The sequence below is a fragment of the Petaurus breviceps genome, unplaced genomic scaffold (genome assembly GCF_028583685.1).
Source record: "Petaurus breviceps papuanus isolate PSGF00001 unplaced genomic scaffold, PetGlider_PUasm1.0 174, whole genome shotgun sequence".
Taxonomy (NCBI): domain Eukaryota; kingdom Metazoa; phylum Chordata; class Mammalia; order Diprotodontia; family Petauridae; genus Petaurus; species Petaurus breviceps.
In genome coordinates, this window is record NW_027185761.1 from 49816710 (window position 1) to 49838502 (window position 21793).

Here is a 21793-nt window from a genome sequence, read left to right on the forward strand (position 1 = left end):
AGAGGAGAAATCATCGGGCCCACTCAAGCTTCTAGCTGAAAAGATTCATACTCGATTTGTCCTTCAAGCTCAAGCTCGATTCTTTAATAACTTAAGTGAGCATTCATGTAAGCTCTTCCCTGCAGCTAATTAAAAGTTACCAGTTAATTAGGTATTCCTGATTCCAAAATGTTTGTTTGGAAGTCAACAGTTTGGAATTTGGATCTCATTTTCCTTCAGTAATCATGTTATAAATTATATTTAGGTTTGAAGATAGCTCTTGTCTTATTAATTTATAATATATTAAGGGTAGGATGCCTTCATGGAAAAATGCCTTTCAGAATTTTAGTCTGAAATACCAACATTAATTTGATGGATATTATAACTGAGTTCCTTCAAGAAAAATCACTGCCATGATGGAGGGTTCTATTTTGTAAGTCTTTGGACTGGTGGCGCTTCCCTCACCTCTAGACACTTGCTACATCACTGTGTAGCCTGGCCTTGATGTTATTTAACTTATATCTGCCTCAATTGCCTTTACTGCAAAGTGGTGGTAATAGCACCTAACCCATGGAATTGTTATGAGAGTCAAAAGAGAAAATAATTTTAAAGTGTTTCTGGTCCATAGTAAGCACTTAATAAATGTCCATACCTTTTTCTGACAAGTATTTATGAAGCACCTATCATTTGCAAGGCACTGGGGCAGCATGGTACAGGAGGGGTTGCCATAAAGGCAGAGGGTAGAGGAGAGGTGAGGACCTTCCTATTTTAACTAATTGTTTTTGCGAATAAGGTGCTAAATTCAGTGGGGTTTTTTAATGCTGCTGTAGGATGGATGGCAGATGCTGTCAGTGCCTTCTAAATTTCGCATCCTGGAGCAGAGCCCCCATGGCCCTGCCCTTCTTGGCCCTTCAGTGATCCAATCAGCCCAGTGTATGTAGCATGGTGCACCCATAGTCCCCTGTTCCTACCCTAAGGAAGGAAATAAGAGATAAAACATAGCATCTTTATGAAGTGCCCATTGTAGTCCTTCATAGGCTGAAACGTTATCTACAGCATCTCTTTTCTTGCAGAACATAAACATGGCAGCAGAAGGAAGAAAACCCGCACGAGAAAGTGGCAAGCCAGGGGCACGCTGTCAGACGATGTGGAGATTTTACAAAGCAGCTTGGCAGCAAGGCCTTTTTCTGCCCGTGGTAACAAGACTGAGAGCATGAGTGGGAGAAAGAGCCACAGGAGGACGAAACGTTTTTTGTCGTATCCTCGGTTTGTGGAAGTGATGGTGGTTGCAGATAGCAGAATGGTTGCCTATCACGGAGCAAACCTGCAGCACTACATTTTAACCTTAATGTCAATAGTAAGTAAGGGAAGTGAGGTCATTCAAGTCACCCAGTGGCCTTTGGGGAGGAGGGTTGGAGCTGTGTTCAGCAGGCGTGTCCATAGCTTAACCCAGTCAGGAGAGTAACTAGAGGAAACTTAACACTATTCATTGAGCAAGAGTTACTAGCAGCTCTACTCTCAGATACAAAAGGCAACCAGCCAAATCTGACTGACGGAGCCCTCCTTTCCCCTTTGCTTCTGCTGGGCTTCTTTTCTTTTCTCCCTCCCTCCTGCTGACCCCCCTCTCTGTTCCTTGATGCCCTCTTTCCCCTCCCAACGAGACAAGTTCCATCCCTCCTTCTCACTGCAGCACCAGTCATAGTCTGGTGGGGTTCTGGAGTGGTGGGATTCTGAGGAGGGTGGAGAAAAGAGAAGAGGAGAAGGGGGAATCTGGAACCCCTGTTGTTATACCCTCGAGTTTGAAGAGACTTTAGAAGTCACCTAGTCCAATCTCTTCACCTTACATAGGAGGAAACTGAGTCCTAGAGATATCACATTATTTGCCCAAAGTGATACAGGTAGTAAGTGGAAGAACCAGTATTTGAACCCATAACATCCAGTTCAAACCTAGTACTCTTATTCCATTACACCATCATACCCATTACACACTCTACCACTCTGTTTCTGTAAGTTCTCTTATTCCTCCAGTGTCCTCTTCACTGAATAGAACTTGTTTTTCCTCACTCCTCATTTGTACGCTCTGTCTTTCCTGGCTCCTTGCCCTAGAACCCAAACACCTGAATTCCTCACCTAATTCTTCCCCTTCCCCATGTTAGAGCCCTAACTGAAGTCCTTCCATGCCCCTCACCCTTGAATCTGACCACCTAAGTCCCTCACCTCAAACTCCTGCATGTAGCCCTTATCCCTATATGAGGCCCTTCTGTCTGTCCCTATTCCCTCTCCTGCTAGAGTCCCTGGTCCACATCATACACGGTACTCCTGGTGTCCGGCACCTAGGAAACATCTGCTTATATCAATTCTGGAAAGTGTTTCTGGTATTCCAAATGGGAATTCTAAAAGCATTTTCCCATGAAAGTATCCATCTATATGAAGATTGCTACAAAACTATCCTTAATACATTATAAATTACCAAGACTTTTGTGAGCTCTCTTCAAACCTAAATATAATTTATAGCATGACCACTAAAGGAAATAAAGCCCAAATTCCAAACTGTTGACTTCCAAACGAACATTTTGGAATGTGTCTCCCTCAGTTGGGAGTGGCCCATGCGTTGATTCTAACAGAGTGACATGGGCTGGAAATACAACCCATGGCATCTCCTCTTTGGGAGCTTCATGGTGTTAGAGCTGAGCATATAGAAGCAGTAGCTTCAAATCCAGAATTCAGGAGGCAGGCAGTGAGAAGTGGGGACTGGCCATAAGCATATAGGTCAACAGCATAGCACCTATTGTAGTAGTAACAATAATCGTAATAGTTAGCATTTATATAATGCTTTAAGTTGTATAAAATGCTTTAAATACATTATGTCACATAAGTGTTAAAGAATGAAATCCTAAGGCATCAGGTTCCTCCTATTAGAGAGTGAGATTTTCATATAATCCTTTTTTTTTTTGTCCTTTCTGGATTTGGAATTGGTTACATTTTTGAACCATTTTCTAGTTAAAACAAAAAATGAAGAGTTTTTAAATGAGGGGGAAATGCTTAATTTAAAACAATGTCAATCTTCTGATTCCCTGGAGAAATGCGTAGGTAGAAATTCCCTGGGGTTGGGACTTGCTGCATTATTTGTAATTCATTTTTGCCTAAACTATTTTTATGATGAGATGAAGCTAAAAATTGAAAAACCTGCTCCTTATCCCGGGAACAGCGATTGCCATCTCCACACACTTATGTGCAGTCTCACTGGTGCTTATCTTGTATCTGTCCAGGAGCACATCAATTCTGTGAGGGCATTATTTTCTCTTTGTGTCCCACTGGCTAGTGCATAGAGGGTAAATGTTACTGGATAGGATAAGAGATGAATTTATTCATTGGTTGCTAAAAGGTCAGAAGTAACTTTAACAATTTATCTTGGTTACAGGTAGCCTCTATCTATAAAGACCCAAGTATTGGAAATTTAATTAATATTGTTATTGTGAACTTAGTCGTGATTCATAATGAGCAGGTAATAAAGTATTTCTTTCCTATCTGTATTCAAAATGGTGTGGTTACAGTGAGTGTTGTTATAACCAACTGATGGGGAATTCTCAATGTTTCTGTGATCAGGAAGGGCCCGCCATATCTTTTAATGCCCAAACAACATTAAAAAACTTTTGCCAATGGCAGCATTCGAAAAACCATCCTGGTGGAATCGAGCATGATACAGCTGTCCTTGTCACAAGGTACGTCAATGCCCTTATTTTTTTTTTTTACTTGTTAGTTTTTCATCCACATGAAGGGAGTATGAGAACAGAGCCCGAGACTGTAGCAAATGCCTCCAGAGGGAAAACAATGACCTCTACAACTGGGTGGAAAAAAAAGAAAGCGATTTTCTTAAGCTCTTGGGGTCGAGATAACTTCAGCACTAAAATCAGGCTCTCCAGAGAATTACGAAATCTCCTTCCTTGCAAAGATTTAAAAACAAGATAGCCATCTTCTTCCTGAGGCTTGAGGCAGTCCTGGCTCAAAGCATGAATGAGCTCTGATGTTCCTTTCAGTCCCAGATTGGTGGAGCCCAAATTTTTTTATTGTTTTTGCAAAATTTCTTATTGAATTTCTTAACACCTTCCCTACTTAAAATATATATTTGGTTGCTTTAAAGACCTTTTTAAAAACTTGTACTGTAATTGGTTATAATATATTAATTATATATTAATATTATATTATTATACAATATGTTATATTATAATATATTAATTATAATATAAGAAATAATCCCAATATCAGTCACCAAGTCTCTTTTGTTTTCAGGCAGGATATTTGCAGAGCTCATGACAAATGTGATACTTTAGGTGAGTCTAATGTTTTTATCCCTCGAGATATGAAAGAGTTTCCCATGCACTTGGGGAAAGGGGGCGGAGGGAGTGTTTCAAGTCATGTGTCATGTAAAAATCTATAGCAAAAATCTTCTCATTGCTTTTCTAGGTCTTGCTGAGCTGGGGACCATCTGTGATCCGTATCGAAGTTGTTCAATTAGTGAAGATAATGGATTAAGTACAGCTTTTACCATAGCACATGAACTTGGCCACGTGTATGCTTTCTTTCAATCTATTTAAGTCGATTGTAACCACTACACTGATACCCAACATTAATTGAACCATCTATAGAGTATATGGTGCTCATTCTACTGGGCATTGTGTAGTATGCTGAATTGAGGAGCTGGCATAAGGAAAGAATATTTTGTTTTCTCATTTAAAGTTCCCAGGCCTCAGTTTCCTTCTCTGTAAAATGAGGAAGTTGGACAAGATGGCCTCTTGGCCTTTCGTAGTTGTAGCTCAATGATCCAATGTGTAATGTTGGACAAATCACTTGACCTTTCTTGGCCTCAGTTTCCTCCTTTGTAAAGTGAGGGAGTCAGAATAGGTGGTATTCAAGATTCCTTCTGGTTCCATAGGTATGAGTCTATGGATGTTGCTTTATTTAGTTCCAGCCTGCTTGAATCACACCATTTTGTAAACTTTAGTGCCCTTTTTCCCTCTCATTTAATTGGAAATGAATTTGTAGGGTCATAGATCTGTAGATCAAAGGGATGTGAGAGGCCGCATTTTACCTAATGGAACCTTCCTCCTGCCTCCACCACAGCCCAGTCTGTATCACCATGGAGTGTTGCTACCATGTGGCATGTTAAATGGCCTCCTTCTATACATAGGATAAAAGGACATATTAAAACAAAACAATAAATAGCATAATAACACATGAATAATTATGAACTTTCCCAAAGTTTCATTCACCATTTCATAATTATCCAAATAGGGTCACCCTGAAATCAATTGTTATAGATTATTAAATTATTAATCATTATAAATTATTAAATACATATTTATGTTAAACTAAGTAATTTAATATTCTTTTAAAAAGTTAGTATCTCATTAATGTTTTACAAACTTCGTTATCAACTCCCCTACCACTAAGAAGCCTGGTAAAAAGTAAAAATGAAAACACACAAGCACAAATCTAATCAATTATGCCTCATTCTGCACTTGTAGCCCATCACCTTGCTGCCAAGAGAAGGGAAATCTGTTTCATTGTCAGTCCTATAAAATCAGTGAATGTACCTGAATCACTTGGTCAGTAAATATTGATTCATGAAAACTCTACTCTGTGCCAAGTACTGGAGATACAAAGACAAAAAAATTCCTGCCCTCAAGGAGCTTATATTCTCTAGGGGAAGACACTAGTGGAGACACTTTGAACAGTCTTGACCTTTGACTCAGAAGACTGGGTTCTGATCTGAGTATTTCCTAGGCTCATTGACTTGTCAAGGATTTATTCTTCAGTTTTTCCACCTGTAAAATAGGAATAAGTTTTGCCCTAAATATCTCAGAGGAATGTTGTAGAGATACTGACTTGGTGACCCTGGGTATGTCACTTAACCCTCTTAGTTCCCATCAGGTTGTAAGTTACATTGCAGTTGTCAGGAGGTAGCTCTCATATATAGGAAATCACACATCTGAACCTCCCCCTTTGGGAAAAAATAGAATACTTAAATTATAACAAATTATAAATTATAATACCTCGATTATAAATATAGAAATTATAAGCCTTAGAAAGAACGGTATAAAATCCAAATTATTATTACTGTTTTTGTTTGGTTTGTTTGAGTTTTTTTTTAAATCACAGAGAATAAAGAGGCCTGGATTCTGGCTTCCCCTTTGCTATTAACTTGCTTTGTGACATTTGTAAAGTCACTTCCTTTCTTGGGAGTCTCCATTTGCTGCCCTCTACAATAAGCTTCCTTCCAGCCCTGAGATTGCACAACACTGAAATATTTATCTGGCTCCAGAGAAAAACAAACTAATCTTGACAAAAATGGTCCTTTTGGCTGATCAATCAGCTCTACCAGGGAACTAGTTAAATGTTGTCTTAGTGCCCCCTTCTGTGTACATAATTATCAGACTATATTCACTGAGGTCCCCCCCCCAGGGTGCTTTAATAACTACTCTTGGTATTACATGCATTATCTATATTGTGCAAAAGAGAATTTATACCATATCATTGGCATCTGATGGGAGATGCAGTCTCTGTCTATAAGACGTCAAAATAATTTGTTAATTTGGTCTCTTTGGGGTGGGGGTGGGGGTGAATCTGAGAAACTGACTCCACAACATTTTTTCGAAAACAAAATCCAGCCAGTTGGGTTTGGATTTTTGTCCTGTATGATGTCAACACTTGCCTATGAGCAGGAATCTGGAATGATCATGTGGAAAACTGAATCTTCACCATTAAGGACACCTCATAATCTAATGATCGCTTAGTTAGAATGTAATGTGAAGGCCATGCAGGGCAGTATCAGGTCAGGGGTGAGGTTCAAAGGATAGTGCCAGAGAGCTTAGCTTGACTTCATAGAATTATAGAATGAGAATTAAAAGTCAGCTTAGAGATCATCTTCTAGTCCCAGAGGACACTGAAACCCAGAGAAGGTAAAAGACTTGCTCACAGTAACACAGCAAGAAATTATTTAAAGAACAGTTTGAACCCAGGTTGGTCCAGCCCATACCATTGTTGCCCTGTTCTTCTCAGGCATTAAATGATAGACTATGGTTTCCCTAGGAATTTAATATGCACCTAAGTTGGGAGGCTCAGAATTAAAGAAATGGGCAAGAATTATAGTTAGCCCAAAGCTTTTTAGTGTTTGTTGCTTTCAGATTCCCTTTTATTATTTGCTAAATAAAATTTTAGCTCTTTTTTTTCCTAAAGAATACCTCCTAAGGGCGGCTAGGTGGCACAGTGAATAGAGCACCCGCCCTGGAGTCAGGAAGACCTGGCCTCAGACACTTGACACACACACACACACACACACACACACACACGCACAAACTAGCCATGTGACCTTGGGCAAGTCACTTAACCCCAATTGCCCTCCCCTCCCCTCTTCAAAAATAAAAAACAACAAAAAAAAGAATACCTCCTAAGTGTAAACAGGACAAATCAGTTTTTCCATCTCATTGAGAAATCAATGAAATCTTTTCTCACACACACACACACACACACACACACACACACACCAGTGAATAAGACCAGTGAATTCCAGTGATGGGTTTCTCTCCCAACATTCACTTGTTTGCAGGAAGCAGGTCCTAACACTTCAATCAGACTTCCTTGTCTCTAGATTCTCTCTTAATTAGTTCATGGGAGTCAGTTCCCCCAAAGGAATCTGCCTTTATTTTACCTACCATGCACTCACTGGGTCCTGTGATTAGGGACAGACCTGAGCCCAACATGTCCACAGCCCCATGTGTCAGCTGCCCCGAAGGCCTCTTTTCCCTCCTCCTAACCACCCTATTTTCAGTAATGTCACCACCATTCTGTGAGTCCCTGAAGCTTCACAGGATTCCTCTGTCTCCTCCTCCTCTCGTGTCCCTCACATCACCAAAGACTGTCAATTCTACATTTGCCCTGTTTCTTGTCTATCATAGATCATAGACAGTGCTGGCAGGGATTGTAGAGGTCATTGATTCCAACCTACATCATTTACAGAGAAAGAGGTTCAGAAAAGGTTAAGTGACTTACTCAGGGTAACTCAGCTAATATGTGACAGCAAAGTTTGGACCCAAGTCCAAACCTAGTGCCCTGGAGTCTCCACTCTATCATTTCTGTTGCCCCAAGACATCTCACACCCTCTCAGCTTTCTCCTTCCAGTCCAACCTACCCACTGATCCTAGAGTAATCCTTCAAAAGCATAGCTCAGATCAGATCAGGCTCTTGCATTAAAACAGAACAAAAATACCTTCAGGTCAAGTCCAGATTCCTTAATGTGGCATTAAAAACCTGCCTTTTCCCAAGTACTCATCTCTTCATGAACCCCACACTCTAGGCAAAGTAGATTCTCCCCTGGGTTCCTCTGCTTCTATGCCTTCATCTGGAATGTTCTTAATTCTCTGCCTATTAAAATTCTTCACATTTAAACATTGCCAATGCCACCTCTTCCATGAAGCTTTCCCTGACTTACATTAACAAGAAGCTTTGTTTCCCTCTTTTATTTCTACTTTCTCTTTTATTACATCTGGTTGCAGCTTCTCTCCCCTACTCTATCCAGAAATTCACTGGCTCCAGTCATGGGCAGCTGGTTCATTTTTTCATCCTCATAGTACCTAATGGGCATCTGTACACAGTTGGCCCTTAGTTTATGTTTACTGGGTCAATAAAAGTGGCAGAACCTCTATGCTCCCCATCCAATGGACAGTTGATTCAAGAAATTGGTCTGTGGGTCATGAGGTTATTATATGAGCCTTTCTTTAGGTTGAGAAACATCAAATCATTTTTTCATTCCCCTCTTAATTAAGCCTCTTGATCTTCCTTGCCTCTCAGAATGATAAGATTCTTTAGGGCAGGGACTGGTTTTTCATTTTGTCTTCTAAGTTCCAGCACCTAGTATAATGTCTTGAACTTAGTAGGTTCTTGATACATACTTATTTGGGTCCCTTGTGCTTAGTAGAAGCTTCACAAAAGCTTATTAAATTGTCTTCATCTGTGTTTAATAAAGGCTTACTTGTTGGATTGTGTTGTTCCTTAATATTTAATAGAGACTTGTTGGATTGGCTTGGATATCACTGTGTCTTGGACATAATAATCACTTTAAAAGTCTAGTTCATTCAGCCGGAGCTTAATAAAGTCTTGGCAGTTTGGCTTGTTTTCCCCAAGACCCAGCATATAATAGACACTTAATAAATGTATGTTGGATTGAATTGGACTCTTCAAAGGACTGTGTAGGGGGATGAAGGTTTGCTTACCATAATGGTCATCTATCTCCATGCTTGGAGCTATTTTGTCCACTTGCTGATTAAGGGGGGAAGTGACAAAACCCCTGATAGTGTTGCTTGATGGAAAAGTTATTTCAAGTCTCGGATTCAGTCCACTGAGAGATGGAAAAACTTACAGCAAACACTTGCCTTCCCTTAGGATGCCATATCCAAGGCTCTCTAATCTGCCCCCAAGCTCATTAGGAGCTGTGATCAGAGTATTGGAGACCCAACTGCTGAAAGGTTCAGGGCCACTACCAGTGTGAATACTTCTGCTTTACCAGTGCTTGGCTTAACATGGCACCATGATGGCTGTTCCATGATTACAGGAGTAGAGAGTGAGGTGCCAAAAAAAAATACCTCTCTTCGGCTGTCTCACTTTAATGATGTGTGATGGAGAGTCAGCATAACGTAGGGAATGGAGGTCAGACTTGGCATTAGGAAGGCCTACGTTTAAGCCTTGCCTCTGCTACATACTGGATATATGACCATGGGCTAGCCACTTAAATGCTCAATGCCCCTGGCAGCTCTTAAAGATTTACTAATTTGTCTTGGAGGTGGGGAGGTTCCCATTATCCAGACTGTGACTTCCCCTTCCAATTTTTTTTTTCTCTGCTGAGTCAGATTCTCACAAGTAATGCTTATTGAATCATTTATTTTTTCAGTTGGACACATACTTTATTAAAGCATTGTATTGATGTGAACTGGGGAGATCCGAAGGTTGGAAGGTTAACTTTCTTTTTATTATTTTCCTCGGTAGATTTAACATGCCTCATGATGACAACAACAAATGCAAAGAAGAAGGAGTTAAAAGTCCACAGCATGTCATGGCGCCAACGTTGAATGTCTACACCAACCCCTGGATGTGGTCCAAATGTAGCCGGAAGTACATTACAGAGTTCCTGGAGTAAGAGATAACCCTGAAAATTTCTACAGCCCACTAGCAGGGTTCACACACCATTTGGGCGATGGTGAAAGATCAGAAGTGGAACAATCCCAGATTTTGAATTCTTTTCTTTCATTTCTATCCCTTGGAGGGAGAAAAAGCCTTCTCTGGCAGCCATGCCGAGATCTTGTCCAGAACCTGAAAGATAACAGACTGGGTCCTAAAAGAGATTAAAGGAGAAGATAAAAGGCATTGGCTGAGCTCTGATTCTCCTTTCAGTTCTTTATTGGTGATGTCTTGGCGGAGACTGAAGACTGAAGGGGAAATTTTTTGTTTTTACTTCACCAATGGGAGCAAATGTTTGCTAGGGTCTAGGGTCCTGATTTGGACCAATAGGAAAAGTTGTAGGGAGCATGTCTCAATGCAGATGGTGTGGGCTGGTGAAAATGGTTTCAGGGTCATTTTTTTTCTTTTCAAGCTTCCTGCAAGGCTGCCCTCAGATCCAATTACATTGCACAATCTTTCTCTGTACCAGATTTATGGCTGTTATCTCCCCGAAGCACAGAGGTTAAGTGATTTTCCTAAGGTCATACAATGAACATCCCCATGGCCCTAGCACAGGACAGAAACCTGATTCATCAAAATTTACCAGCATGAATTTTTTTGGGTACAGATACTTAAATGCTTTTGATAAATTTAGTTAGTTAGTTAGTGTTAGTGCAATCTGGCTCTAGAAATTTTTCATATGAGTATAGTTTCTATTTCTATACTTAAACTTAAAAAATATATATGATATGGGAGGTAATAGCCATTTCATTATATACATATATACAACTTTATATAAGATGTTATATAAATATATACATATACGTACATAATATATGTATGTATGTATTACATTCAATATGTATGTATGTGTTCATTGTATGTGTATATGCATATATAGATATAAATAGAAATATACCAATTCATCCAAATTTACTAGCTCTCCATCCTCTTTCATTATTTCACTCACTTCATTCAATAAGCATTTATTCAGTATGTACTATCTTCCCTCCCCCTGTGTTAGGGATACATTTTTGTTTTGGAGAGAGCATCATATGCATAGATAAAACAAAGTAATTTTGTTGGAAAGGAGCTAGACACCAAGATCAGTATAGAGGTGTGTATGTGTGCCTTTGTGTGTGTGTATATGAGGGAGATGAAGCTTGAATTGAAACTTGGAGGGAAGCTAGGGATTGTGGGAGGCAGATGTGAGGACGGAGAGCGTTCCAGGCAATGGGGGAAAGAGTTAGGAGATGGAACCTTGTGGATGGGAAACATCAAGTCTTCCAATTTGGCCCAGAAGCCAAAATAAATAAATGGTGTGAACACTCCTGTGTAGTTCTGTGACATCATTCAGCCAACACTTGTAGCTATTTGCAGATCGCCTCTAATCCAGAATTCTCAAGCTCGTGTTTCTATGTTTCTCGTAGCACTGGTTATGGAGAGTGTTTGCTTAATGAACCGGAGTCCAGGACTTATCCTCTGCCTCCACAGCTCCCAGGACTCATTTACAATGTGAACAAGCAATGTGAACTGATTTTTGGACCAGGTTCTCAGGTGTGCCCGTACATGGTAGGTATTCTCTTGGCAAGGTGGTACCAAACAGGAATTCCTTTTTTATTTGCCCTGTCAACATTGGAGTCAGTCAATAAACCTTTTAGAGCCTTGTTGACATTGTTAACACTGGTGTCTCGATGTCTCATGACTTGTTCAAGAAAAATTTGATACCAAGCTATTCACCAGAGTTGATTGAGTGCCACTTTTGTTATTAACACTTTGGGATGCTCCCTTTCTTGTGGGAGGTCATGAAAGCCTTCAAAGACCTGCTCTCTGCGGTCATAGAGCTTCAAATAGGACAGGGGACACAATACATAGACAAAACAATTGGGTAAAGTTAGCTGAGCTTGTATAATTAAGTACAAAATTATGCGGCACAGATTCCAACGCCATCACAAATCAAAAACTCAGTTCACTCCATTTGGGGAAAGATCACATTCTGAGAGTCTTGCCTGGTACCAAGCTTAAATGTACCACTCTGCAACATCTCCCCATTGTTCATGCTCCTGTTTCCTGGGGCCACAGAGAACAAGCCTAATCCTTTTACCATGAGACTGTCCTTCACATACTGAAAAATACAATATGGTGCCCCACCCTGAGATTTTTCTCTAAATGAAACGTTCCCTATTCCATTGACCAGTTCTCAAATAGACTTTAACCCATGGCCAGTCACCCTCCTGACTGTCCTCTCTGGACGTTCTCAATTCTATCAACATCTTTCCTAAAATGTGGTATCTCGAATGAACCCAGACCTCATCTGAACAGAGCAGAGTATAATGAGGTTGTCACCTCCCAGTTCATGGAAGTCCTTCGAAGGACATTTTGTATGACCCTTGAGCTACAGGTCTGTTTAATCTAAGATGAGGTTGAGACTGTCCAGATCTTTCGGGATCCTGTTCCTTTCATCCAATTAGCTCCTGGAGGCAGGGATTCTTTTTTGGTTTTGGGTTTTCTTTGTATCCCCATTGTGTAGAACAGGGCCTTGTACATGGTAGGTGCAAATTTGTTGACTGACAGTGGGTACTCCCAGCTCTGGGTCATCTGCAAATCTGGTAAAGCATGCTGTCCATGATGCACTATGGTGAGTGGGAGTGTTGAGTTCTGAAACTCTTTGTAGCACAGTTTGGCTCCAACAGGTTGTGTGTGTAGGGGAAACTGGATAAATTAAGTGTATACAGGTCAACTGGAGCCAGACCCAGAAGGGCTAGAAATGCCAAACTGAGGGCTTTGTCTTTTCCCCTTGAGGCAATAGGGAGCTAAAGATGCCTACAATTGATAAGACTGATCCAAATCATTGAGGGGAAAAAAATGGGGGCAGCTAGGTGGTGCAGTGAGTAGAGCACCAGCCCTGGAGTCAGGAGGACCTGAGTTCAAATCTGGCCTCAGACACTTAACACAAAAACCAGCCATGTGACCTTGGGCAAGTCACTTGACCCCAATTGCTCTCCAAAAAAAAAAAAGGCAAAAAAGGTAGTGCAGGGGAGTGGGGAAGGTGGGAGCAGTTAGATGGGGACTGGCCTCAGTTTTCAAGATCTGTTCCTCCATCTATATTGATCCATTGGAGAAGCCTTAGGAGCAGGGATTCTTAACCTTTTTTGTGTGTCCTGGTCCCCTTTAGCACTTTGGTGAAAATTAGGGACTCTTTTTTTTTTTTGTCTTTTTGGAGGGGGGAAGGCAGAGCAATTGGGGTTAAGTGACTTGCCCAAGGTCACATGGCTAGTTTTTTGTATTAAGTGTCTGAGGCCAAATTTGAACTCAGGTCCTCCTGACTCCAGGGCTGGTGCTCTATTCACTGCACACGTAATTGCCCTGAGACTCTTTTTAGAATAATTTTAAAATAAAACATATAGAATTGAAAAACAACCAAATTATATTAAAATATAGCTATCAAAATATGCATATTTTTAAAAACAAAGGCTTATAGACCCAATTAAGGTCCCTTGCTCTAGAAGTGCTGATGATTTCATTCTTTAGTCCTATTTTATCTCCTGGGCCAAGACCATGAGCCACTGTCACCTGTGCTTACTTCAGCTGTGATGCCATGTGTGTCTTTGTGGACTGGCAGATGTTAGGAATTGGACCAGGGAACCTCCGCTGATAGTAAGTTTGTTGTGTAAGAGGGCATAGGCGGTGATGGTGGTAGTGGCAGTATTGAGAGCACGAATGGTAGCCTTCCTAGTGACTTCCTACACTTGTTTTCCACTTTTCCACCCCTGACTGTTAGGATTCACTGATCTTGTCTCCTGTTCTGCATTCCTGTTTACTTCTCTTCCCTTTCTTTAAGCTCTTCCCTGTTCTGGCCTTCCTTGCCCCATTCCCTCCCAAACCTGACAATTGGTGGGGAGTGTCAAGCATGTTATGAGAAAGAACCATTCCCACAGTGGAAAAAGAACTGGCTAGAATTTGAGGTGCTGGGTTCAGATCCTTCTTTGGACACTTGCCACCCCTGTGACCTTAGACAAATTCCTGAGCTTCCTTGGATCTCACTCCTTATCTATAAAATAAAGGGGCTGGACTAGGTGCCAGCTGGCTTGAGATCTTAGATCCCTTTGTACCAGAGCCCATGGCTCTCTTTGCTAGCATTCATCCTTTGCTACATTATCGTTTTGTGGCAACAATGTTTCCATTCCTTCCCATTCAATTCAGCAAGCATTTATTAAGTGCCTGATGTATGCCAGATGCTATACTGTCTTACAGATATAAAAGCAAAATGGTCCCTTCCCTCAGGCAGTTGCCTGTGTACCAGAGAATATAGTATGCACACAGATAATGCATATATATGACACATGTACGATATCCAGTTTATAATACACACATTGAATCCGAAGGTTTTTATTCTTGTAGTTGCTGTTGATGAGGGAAATGCACTAATAATGGGAAGGGGTGGGGAGGGAGTGTCAGGGCTCAGCCACTGGGCAGAGCCAGGGCTGGAGAGGGTGTTGCTTACAAGGCAACTGTCACGTGAAGAAGCCTTTACTCCAGATTGTCAAGTCTTTCTTCTCACACTTCAAGCAGATGCAATGCAGACGACTCTGGTGCATTAATATAGATGGTGCTCACAAAGGATGCAGGACCCAGCATACCCCCTGGGCTGATGGGACCGAGTGTGAACCTGGGAAGGTAGGAGAACCCCACGGACCTTGGTTTTCCGTTACAACTCGAAGGGCTGGTATTATTTAAAGCAAGAAGAAATGGGGGTACATTCTGGGTCATTGTTTGGAATCTGACTTTATGGTAGATGCCTTTACAGAGCTCCCAAACACTGAGCAGGTTTTTTTTTTAAAGGAAAGATGTTTTAGGAGAATATTTTTACCTGTCACAATCCAAATCTTTCTACTAGTGACTAGGGTTGGAAGAGGGTTCCATTTGTGTAGATCAATAGGTCTCAAAGTATGGTCCAGAGACCCTTTTGGGGGTCCACAACATCAAAATTAATTTCATAACAATACTAATTCATTTTAAGTTCTAATACGGTAAATATCAATCAATATCCCTAAATTCAAGCAAACTATGGGTGTTTATCGTGTTCTGCTGTGTGCTAGGCATCGTGCCAGATGCAGGAATCAAGCATAAATGAGGCTATCCCACACGTGCAGAGTATACATTCTACAGGAGATGGGGTGGGTGGAGAACAGACAGACAGCTTGGGTGCACTGCATGCAAATATAAAAATGTATAGAAAATAGGGGCGGCCAGGTAGCACAGTGAGTAAGAGCACCAGCTCCAGTGTTGGGATGACCTGGGGATCAAATCTGGGCTCAGACACTTAGCACCCACCCAGAAAAACCTGTCCGTGTAACCTTGAGCAAGTTACTTAACCCCAATTGCTTAAAAAAAAAAATGTATAGAAAATAAATATAAAACAATTAAGGGATGAAGCCACAAGGGAAGGCAGGAATTATTCATCCACTGATAACATCTGATTAAGCATGGTGATGGGAATTCATATGCAATATGTTATATATCATGCACTATAATTGTTACAAAGTATGTTGTGTATCTGTCCTTGGATTGTCTCTCCTCTTGCCCCACCTCATTATATATTTCCCTTTCTTCCACCTCTCCTGCCCCTTTTTGGGGCTTGATCTTCTCTTTGCCCCCTTGGATACTGATTTGAAAGGTGCTAGATTTGAAGTCAGGAGCTGGGAGTTCAAATCCTGGCCCTGCCAATACTTATTACCCGTGTTGACTGTGGGCCCATTCTCTTGGCTTCAGTTTCTTTCTCTGGCAAAGGAGGGGGTTGGACCACATGATCTTTGAGGCACCTGCCAGTTCTAAGTCTATGCTCCTGTACAGTTACCAGCCTTCCGTCATATAACGGGAGGCAGTAAGCATGGCCTGCTGGGTCTGGCTTTGAGGAAGTGTTCCAATTCTGGCCCCACAAGACCCTCCAGTGAACAGGTTTAGTGACCCCATCCTCCTGTGACTCAGTTCTCTTTACTCTCACATGAAGATAATGGCATCTGCTGCTCCCTCTGCTCCCCAAGGCTGTGAGAATAAATGGTTTGAGATGCTTTGAAAAGTATTTGGTGCCATGGAAATCCAGTGTGAGATGGTGTTATTTGACCCTCTGTATCAGAAACATTGTTCTCCTCATTCCAAGTTCTGACTTTGTCCCTCCGTTTGACCAGAATTTACTAAGTGAGCATACCATGTACCGAGCATTGTGCTAGCTTCTGGGGACGTGAAAATAGAATGAAAAATAATTCCTGTTTTCAAGGAGATTATATTTTATTGGGGGGGGAGGGGGAAGGGGGAAACATGAGGTATGTGAAAGAGTTGGAAATTTTCCCAGCGTGGGGAATTCCTTCCACCAATAGAGATGACAATTCTTCTTTGACGTGGTGGTTAAGTGCTGGGAGTTCTCTGTATTGATGGAAGTTTAAGTGACTTTCCAGAGTCACATGGCTAGTAAATGTCAGGTATATCCTGCCCTCATGCCCAATGTTCTCTCTACTGTGTTTTACTAAGTATCTAGCATATATGTGTATGTGTCTATATATGTACATGTGTATGTATATGTATAAATAATTTTAAAATAATTTGAATGAGAAGATACTACTAACTTGGGGTGAGGGGTCAGAAGAGAGATCTCATGAGACATAGGAGGTAGCTCCAAGTTCAGCCTTGAGGGAAGTCCTGGTCTCCGGTGTGGAAGTGCCCATCAGACACACAACATATCCCATGCAAAAGTTGTTGCCCAGTTGTTCTGAGTCATTTCTGACTCTTTATAACCCCATTTGGAGTTTTCTTGGCAGAGCAGTTTGCTATTTCCTTCTCCAACTCACTTGACAGATGAGGAAACTGAGGCAGAGTGAAGTGACTTGACCAGGATCACACAGCTAGCAAATGTCTGAGGCCAGATTTGAACTCAGGAAGATGAGTCCTCCTGACTCCAAAGTCCAGCGCTCTGTGCACTATGGCACCACCCATATATATGCATACACACATATACACCTATACACATACACAAATATATATGTACCTATATATTAGAATACACAAATATACACAAGGTAAGTGGGGGTGGTTGTGCTCGTGGCTGGGGGGATCTTAAAAGGTCCCATGTAGGAGGTGTCATTCCAGTGTCAGAAATGAGTGCTTCTAGGGGGAGCTAGGTAGCACAGTGGATAAAGCACCAGTCCTGGAGTCAGTAAGATCTGAGTTCAAATCCAACCTTGACTCTTACTAGCTGTGTGACCCTGGGCAAGTCACTTAACCCCAATTGCCTCACCCCCTCCCCAAAAAAGGGCTTCTACTTAACTAATTAATCAGAAAGCATTTATTCAGTGCCTGTTGTGTTCTAGGTGTTGTTAGGCATTAGGGATGCAAAGCCAAGAATACCCCCATCTCTCCCATTAGGGAGCTTATGCTCTTTAGTTTTCTGCATTGATGCGACCTTTGCCAAGTCTCACAGGTGTACATGCTCATGTCTTTCCATCCCTAGCACAGATAGTTAGCAGAGGAGTAGAGCAGGTAAGTAGTGGCCCCTAAAATGAATCATTTAATTACTTCATTAAGAGCATTTAACAGCATTTCCTTGAGCAATACGGATGATGGGGGTGAATTATGAAAGAAAAGGAATTCTGCTTATTATAGTTAACACTTCCAAAGTGTAAGGAGGTAACCTGGGTGTCTCAAGAACTCTGGTGCCAGCCCTAATAGGATCTGTTCCCCCGACTAACACTGCACTTGCCATGTGTGGGTTTTTGAAGTCTGTGTATAAGGGAACCGCGAGTGAAGCCACAGCGTTATCTCTTACGAGGCTATCTTTGTAAGAGAAGCATTTATGATAAAGCCCCATGGCTCTGTGATTTACCCCCAGCCTCATTTCCTTGGGAATTGTGGCTTCCCTCAATGTTGAGAAATATACATGGGCTGGGAGAGAATCCATAGATCAGGAAGGCTGGGCTAAGACACAGTGCAGAAGCCCCAGAGATAAGAACATTTAATCAGAGGCCCCCGAAGAGCAGCAGCAGCTGGAGACCCTTCCTTTCAAGCCGTCAATTCAGAAAAGGGGGAGATGAAGGTATTCTAGAGCAAAGGCCCAAAGCTACTCGAGGAGGAGGGAAATCAGGGGACATTTTTGATGTTATTCATGGAGGAAAACATTCAGCTTTTCAAAAATGCCTTGTTAAAGATGTATGTGTGTGTGTATTTATTCCTCTGACTTGTATTTATGTAATTTACAGATGCCAGTGATGGTGGGTATGTTGGCAAACAAATTTTGTGTGTATGTTTTTGTTTTTATTTTTATCATATTGGCAGTAAAAACACAAGGCATTTTTCTTTGTGCCAGCAAATTCTGATTCCCTTTGCCTTGGGGTTAATTTAGTTTCTCCTCTTTCTGCCATGCACCCTCAGCAGTAATCTATCCCAGTCTGCTGACATGATGTTATTTTAATGAATGACTCACAGAATGTCTCTCTTTATTTTCCCCATTCTCTTGTTAAGTCCATTAACATTTTTTATTTTAACCCTGTTGGTCACTGGAGGTTTGTACCTCCTTTGTTTTAATTCTGCTCAGGGGAAAAATTGACCTCTCAGTCCCCCTTGTCTAACTTTTTTTTTAAATGAACTATTTATGGGAAATCTCATTTAAATAGCTTTGGACAGTTTTAGGAAGGGCAAACCACTTTTTTGGCTCCACCTTCCCCAAATAGCCTTAATACTTCAGAATGATGTAATGGCTAACCTACTAGGCAATTATCGTTTGTCTAATATGCCTAGTAAAAGTTGGTTTCATTGGCATGTTTTGGCAGAACATCCTCTATTTCCTGTGTAAACCCAGCCTTTGTAACCTCAGGCACTTACCTAACTCTTCTGAGCCTCTTCAGGCCTTCACTCAGTGGTCCTATAAACCTTAAGAAAAAAATTTCTGTTAGAGAAGAAGATGGTCATGTGAGGAGGCAGGAGCAGGGGGAAAACCCAAGGTATCAAGGGATCTTCTTATTACTGCAGTGAACTCTCAGTAACAAGCAGTTGATGCATACGTGCATACAACATTCAGAAGCGACATGTGGATGCCCACTGTTGGCCTTGGATCCTAAGTAACCAGCTTCTTTGGTTTTCCTTCAGGTTCTAGCTTTTTCTCACAGGTGGAATGATGGTTACTTTGATCTCCACGGTTTTGCATAAATTAATCTATTTGGTGCAGTGGATAGAATGCAGTTCTTGGGGTCTGGAAGGCTCGGGTTTGAATCTTATCACAGACACTGTGTGGTCCTGGAATGTTGCTTAGCTGCTCTCTGACTCAACTGTCTTTATCTGTAAAATGGTCATAACACTAGCACCTATCTCACAGGGCAGCGGTGAGGATCAATTGAGTTAACATGTGTAAAAGTCCTTTGCAAAACTTAAGAAACTATTTAAATTCTAGCTATATTTATAATTGTGATTATTACTAAGAAATGATCAAGCTAAGGTAGTAATATAAAATACCTAAAGTAATAAAAGCCACTTACAACTATGAATGACTTCTGCCAAGACCCAGTTTCGGGAGAAATATTGTTACAAATGGCAGTTTGTTCTATAATGTTGTCATAAACAAATGGTAGGGTGACATTAGCATGATATCATGATGTTACGGTGACATCAATTTGGCTAAGATTCATGGACAACAGTGTTTTTAAGCTCTCTTGTTTAGGGCCACGTTGGTTGGGTAGAGTAGAGCTCATCCTATGACCTTTGACTCTGGACCCAGAATCCTACAATATTGATAAAGACGTTAGGTGGCATACACCTAACAGTAAGAGCAACAACAATAGCCAACATTCGTACAACGTTTTCTAATTTATAAGACACTATAGTATCCTGCTTGACCGTTAGCACAGCCTTATCAGAGTTAGGACCTGAACTCGACATTCCTCACTCAAGGTCTAGTGTTTTGTCTCCCACACTACCTAGATAGTATCATTTATGCAGTAACCTTAAGCCCAGTGCCCAAATATTTGGATACGACACAGGGTAATTGTCAGCTTTGTATGAGAGAAGCCCTGGAGAGTTGAAAACATTTAAATACACTATTTCGATACTTATCCCTATTAAAAAAAATCAAAGGACAGACTTGAGTGTTTCACCTGCTTCCTATTTTCCTACCTTTCCTCTTTATTCCCTTGCTGTGTTCTTATTTAGCCCACCTTTCCACGTTCCTCTAAGGCCCTGACCTTTCATCACTCCTGCTGCCTCCTCTGCAGCATGGAGCCTGTAATGGGAAAATGAGTTGAGGAGTTTTCCTAAAGTCGCCTGCCCACCACCAGCTCTGCTTCATCGATCTGAGCCCCAGCGGGGGAGACCCTCCTGCTGCTGGGGCTGCCACTCTCCTTTTGTAAACTTCCTCCTGTGACCTCTACAGTCTGTCAGGGCCTTCACTCCTTAACAATGGGAGAGAGTTGAAATCAGTTCCTTTCCCCCCTTCTCCTGCTGTGGAGTTTTAAAAACATCAGGACTCTTCTTCCTGTTCTAGCCCTTCAAAGTGAAAATGCCCTCCCCACCCCCAACTTGAAATCACTCTCAGAGAAGCAGTAAAATGTGGGCTTTTCCCAAAGCGAAATGTTCACTTGAAAGATGTCTCATCTGGGATGACTCTGGAGAGTAAGTTTATGGGAATTAGAGAGCTGGGTTTTTACAGGGTAGGAAGGGCGGTAGAGGCTGATTATGGCACTAAGAAAGATTTGGTCTTTTATTATCTGAGGTTGAGGATAAAATGCAAGCATGGTATTTCTTCTTTCTCACGTTGACCCTAGACACTAGCCAATGGAAAGAGTATCCATAAACCCAGTCTATAAATAGGTAAGCTATTCCACCTCTGTAGAATGCATAGCCTGTGCTTCTCAATGGACTCACCCATTCAGTGAAAGCATGGATTATAAGATTGCCTACTGAGAAAGAACTATGTTAGGCATTTGTGTGTGTCGTATAATCCAATGCGATTACCACTTATAAATGTATACTGTGGAAAAGGCTGATATTTTGGATCCCACCAGTAGAATGTACCATCCTTATGGGCTAGGACCTTTCAATTTGTCTCTTTTTATGCTTGGCATTTTTGGGGGGGAGCACGGGAGCTTAAATTTCACTGAAATAGATAATTCCATTGGAGGGAATTCCAGGATACAAATCTGCACCTGCTATGTTAAACCTATAGGGAGAAAGCTGGCCGGGGCACTCAGGGGTTACACGATTTGCCCAGGGTCACATGGCTGGCATGTATCAGAGTTGGAAGTTGAACCTAAGTCTGTCCTTCCATGAAGCCAGTTTTCTCTCATTTATCTATGTGGCCTCTCTGCTTGGCACAGAGTAGAGGCTTAATACATCTGGTTAAATCTGTAATCACCATTTATTTGCACTGTGTGTGTGTGTGTGTAATATATAGTATGTCAGTCATTGTTCGTATGTTTTCCACTTCATCATAATGGAAGCTTCTTGAAAACAGAGATCATGATTTTACCTTACTCTGTAACCTCAATATTTAGTACAATTCTTGGCACGTAGGAAATGCTTGTTATTTGACTGAAGCTTATATCTACTTTGGTGGGGAGGGAAAGGC

The 21793-nt window shown here is 41.4% G+C and overlaps 1 protein-coding gene across 3 annotated transcripts in view; it reads left to right on the forward strand.

The window, feature by feature from the left end:
- Window positions 1-21793, forward strand: part of ADAMTS9 (ADAM metallopeptidase with thrombospondin type 1 motif 9) — a 194803-nt gene that overhangs the window by 35274 nt on the left and 137736 nt on the right. For 2 of the 3 annotated variants that reach the window (XM_069084173.1, XM_069084175.1), the window contains 8 exons: window positions 1053-1336; window positions 3401-3484; window positions 3586-3701; window positions 4270-4310; window positions 4444-4549; window positions 10018-10164; window positions 11619-11760; window positions 14758-14865. In XM_069084173.1, coding sequence (XP_068940274.1) covers window positions 1053-1336; window positions 3401-3484; window positions 3586-3701; window positions 4270-4310; window positions 4444-4549; window positions 10018-10164; window positions 11619-11760; window positions 14758-14865 — 1028 coding nt within the window. The remainder of the gene's footprint in view (window positions 1-1052; window positions 1337-3400; window positions 3485-3585; window positions 3702-4269; window positions 4311-4443; window positions 4550-10017; window positions 10165-11618; window positions 11761-14757; window positions 14866-21793) is intronic. The other variant, XM_069084174.1, reaches the window with a different exon arrangement.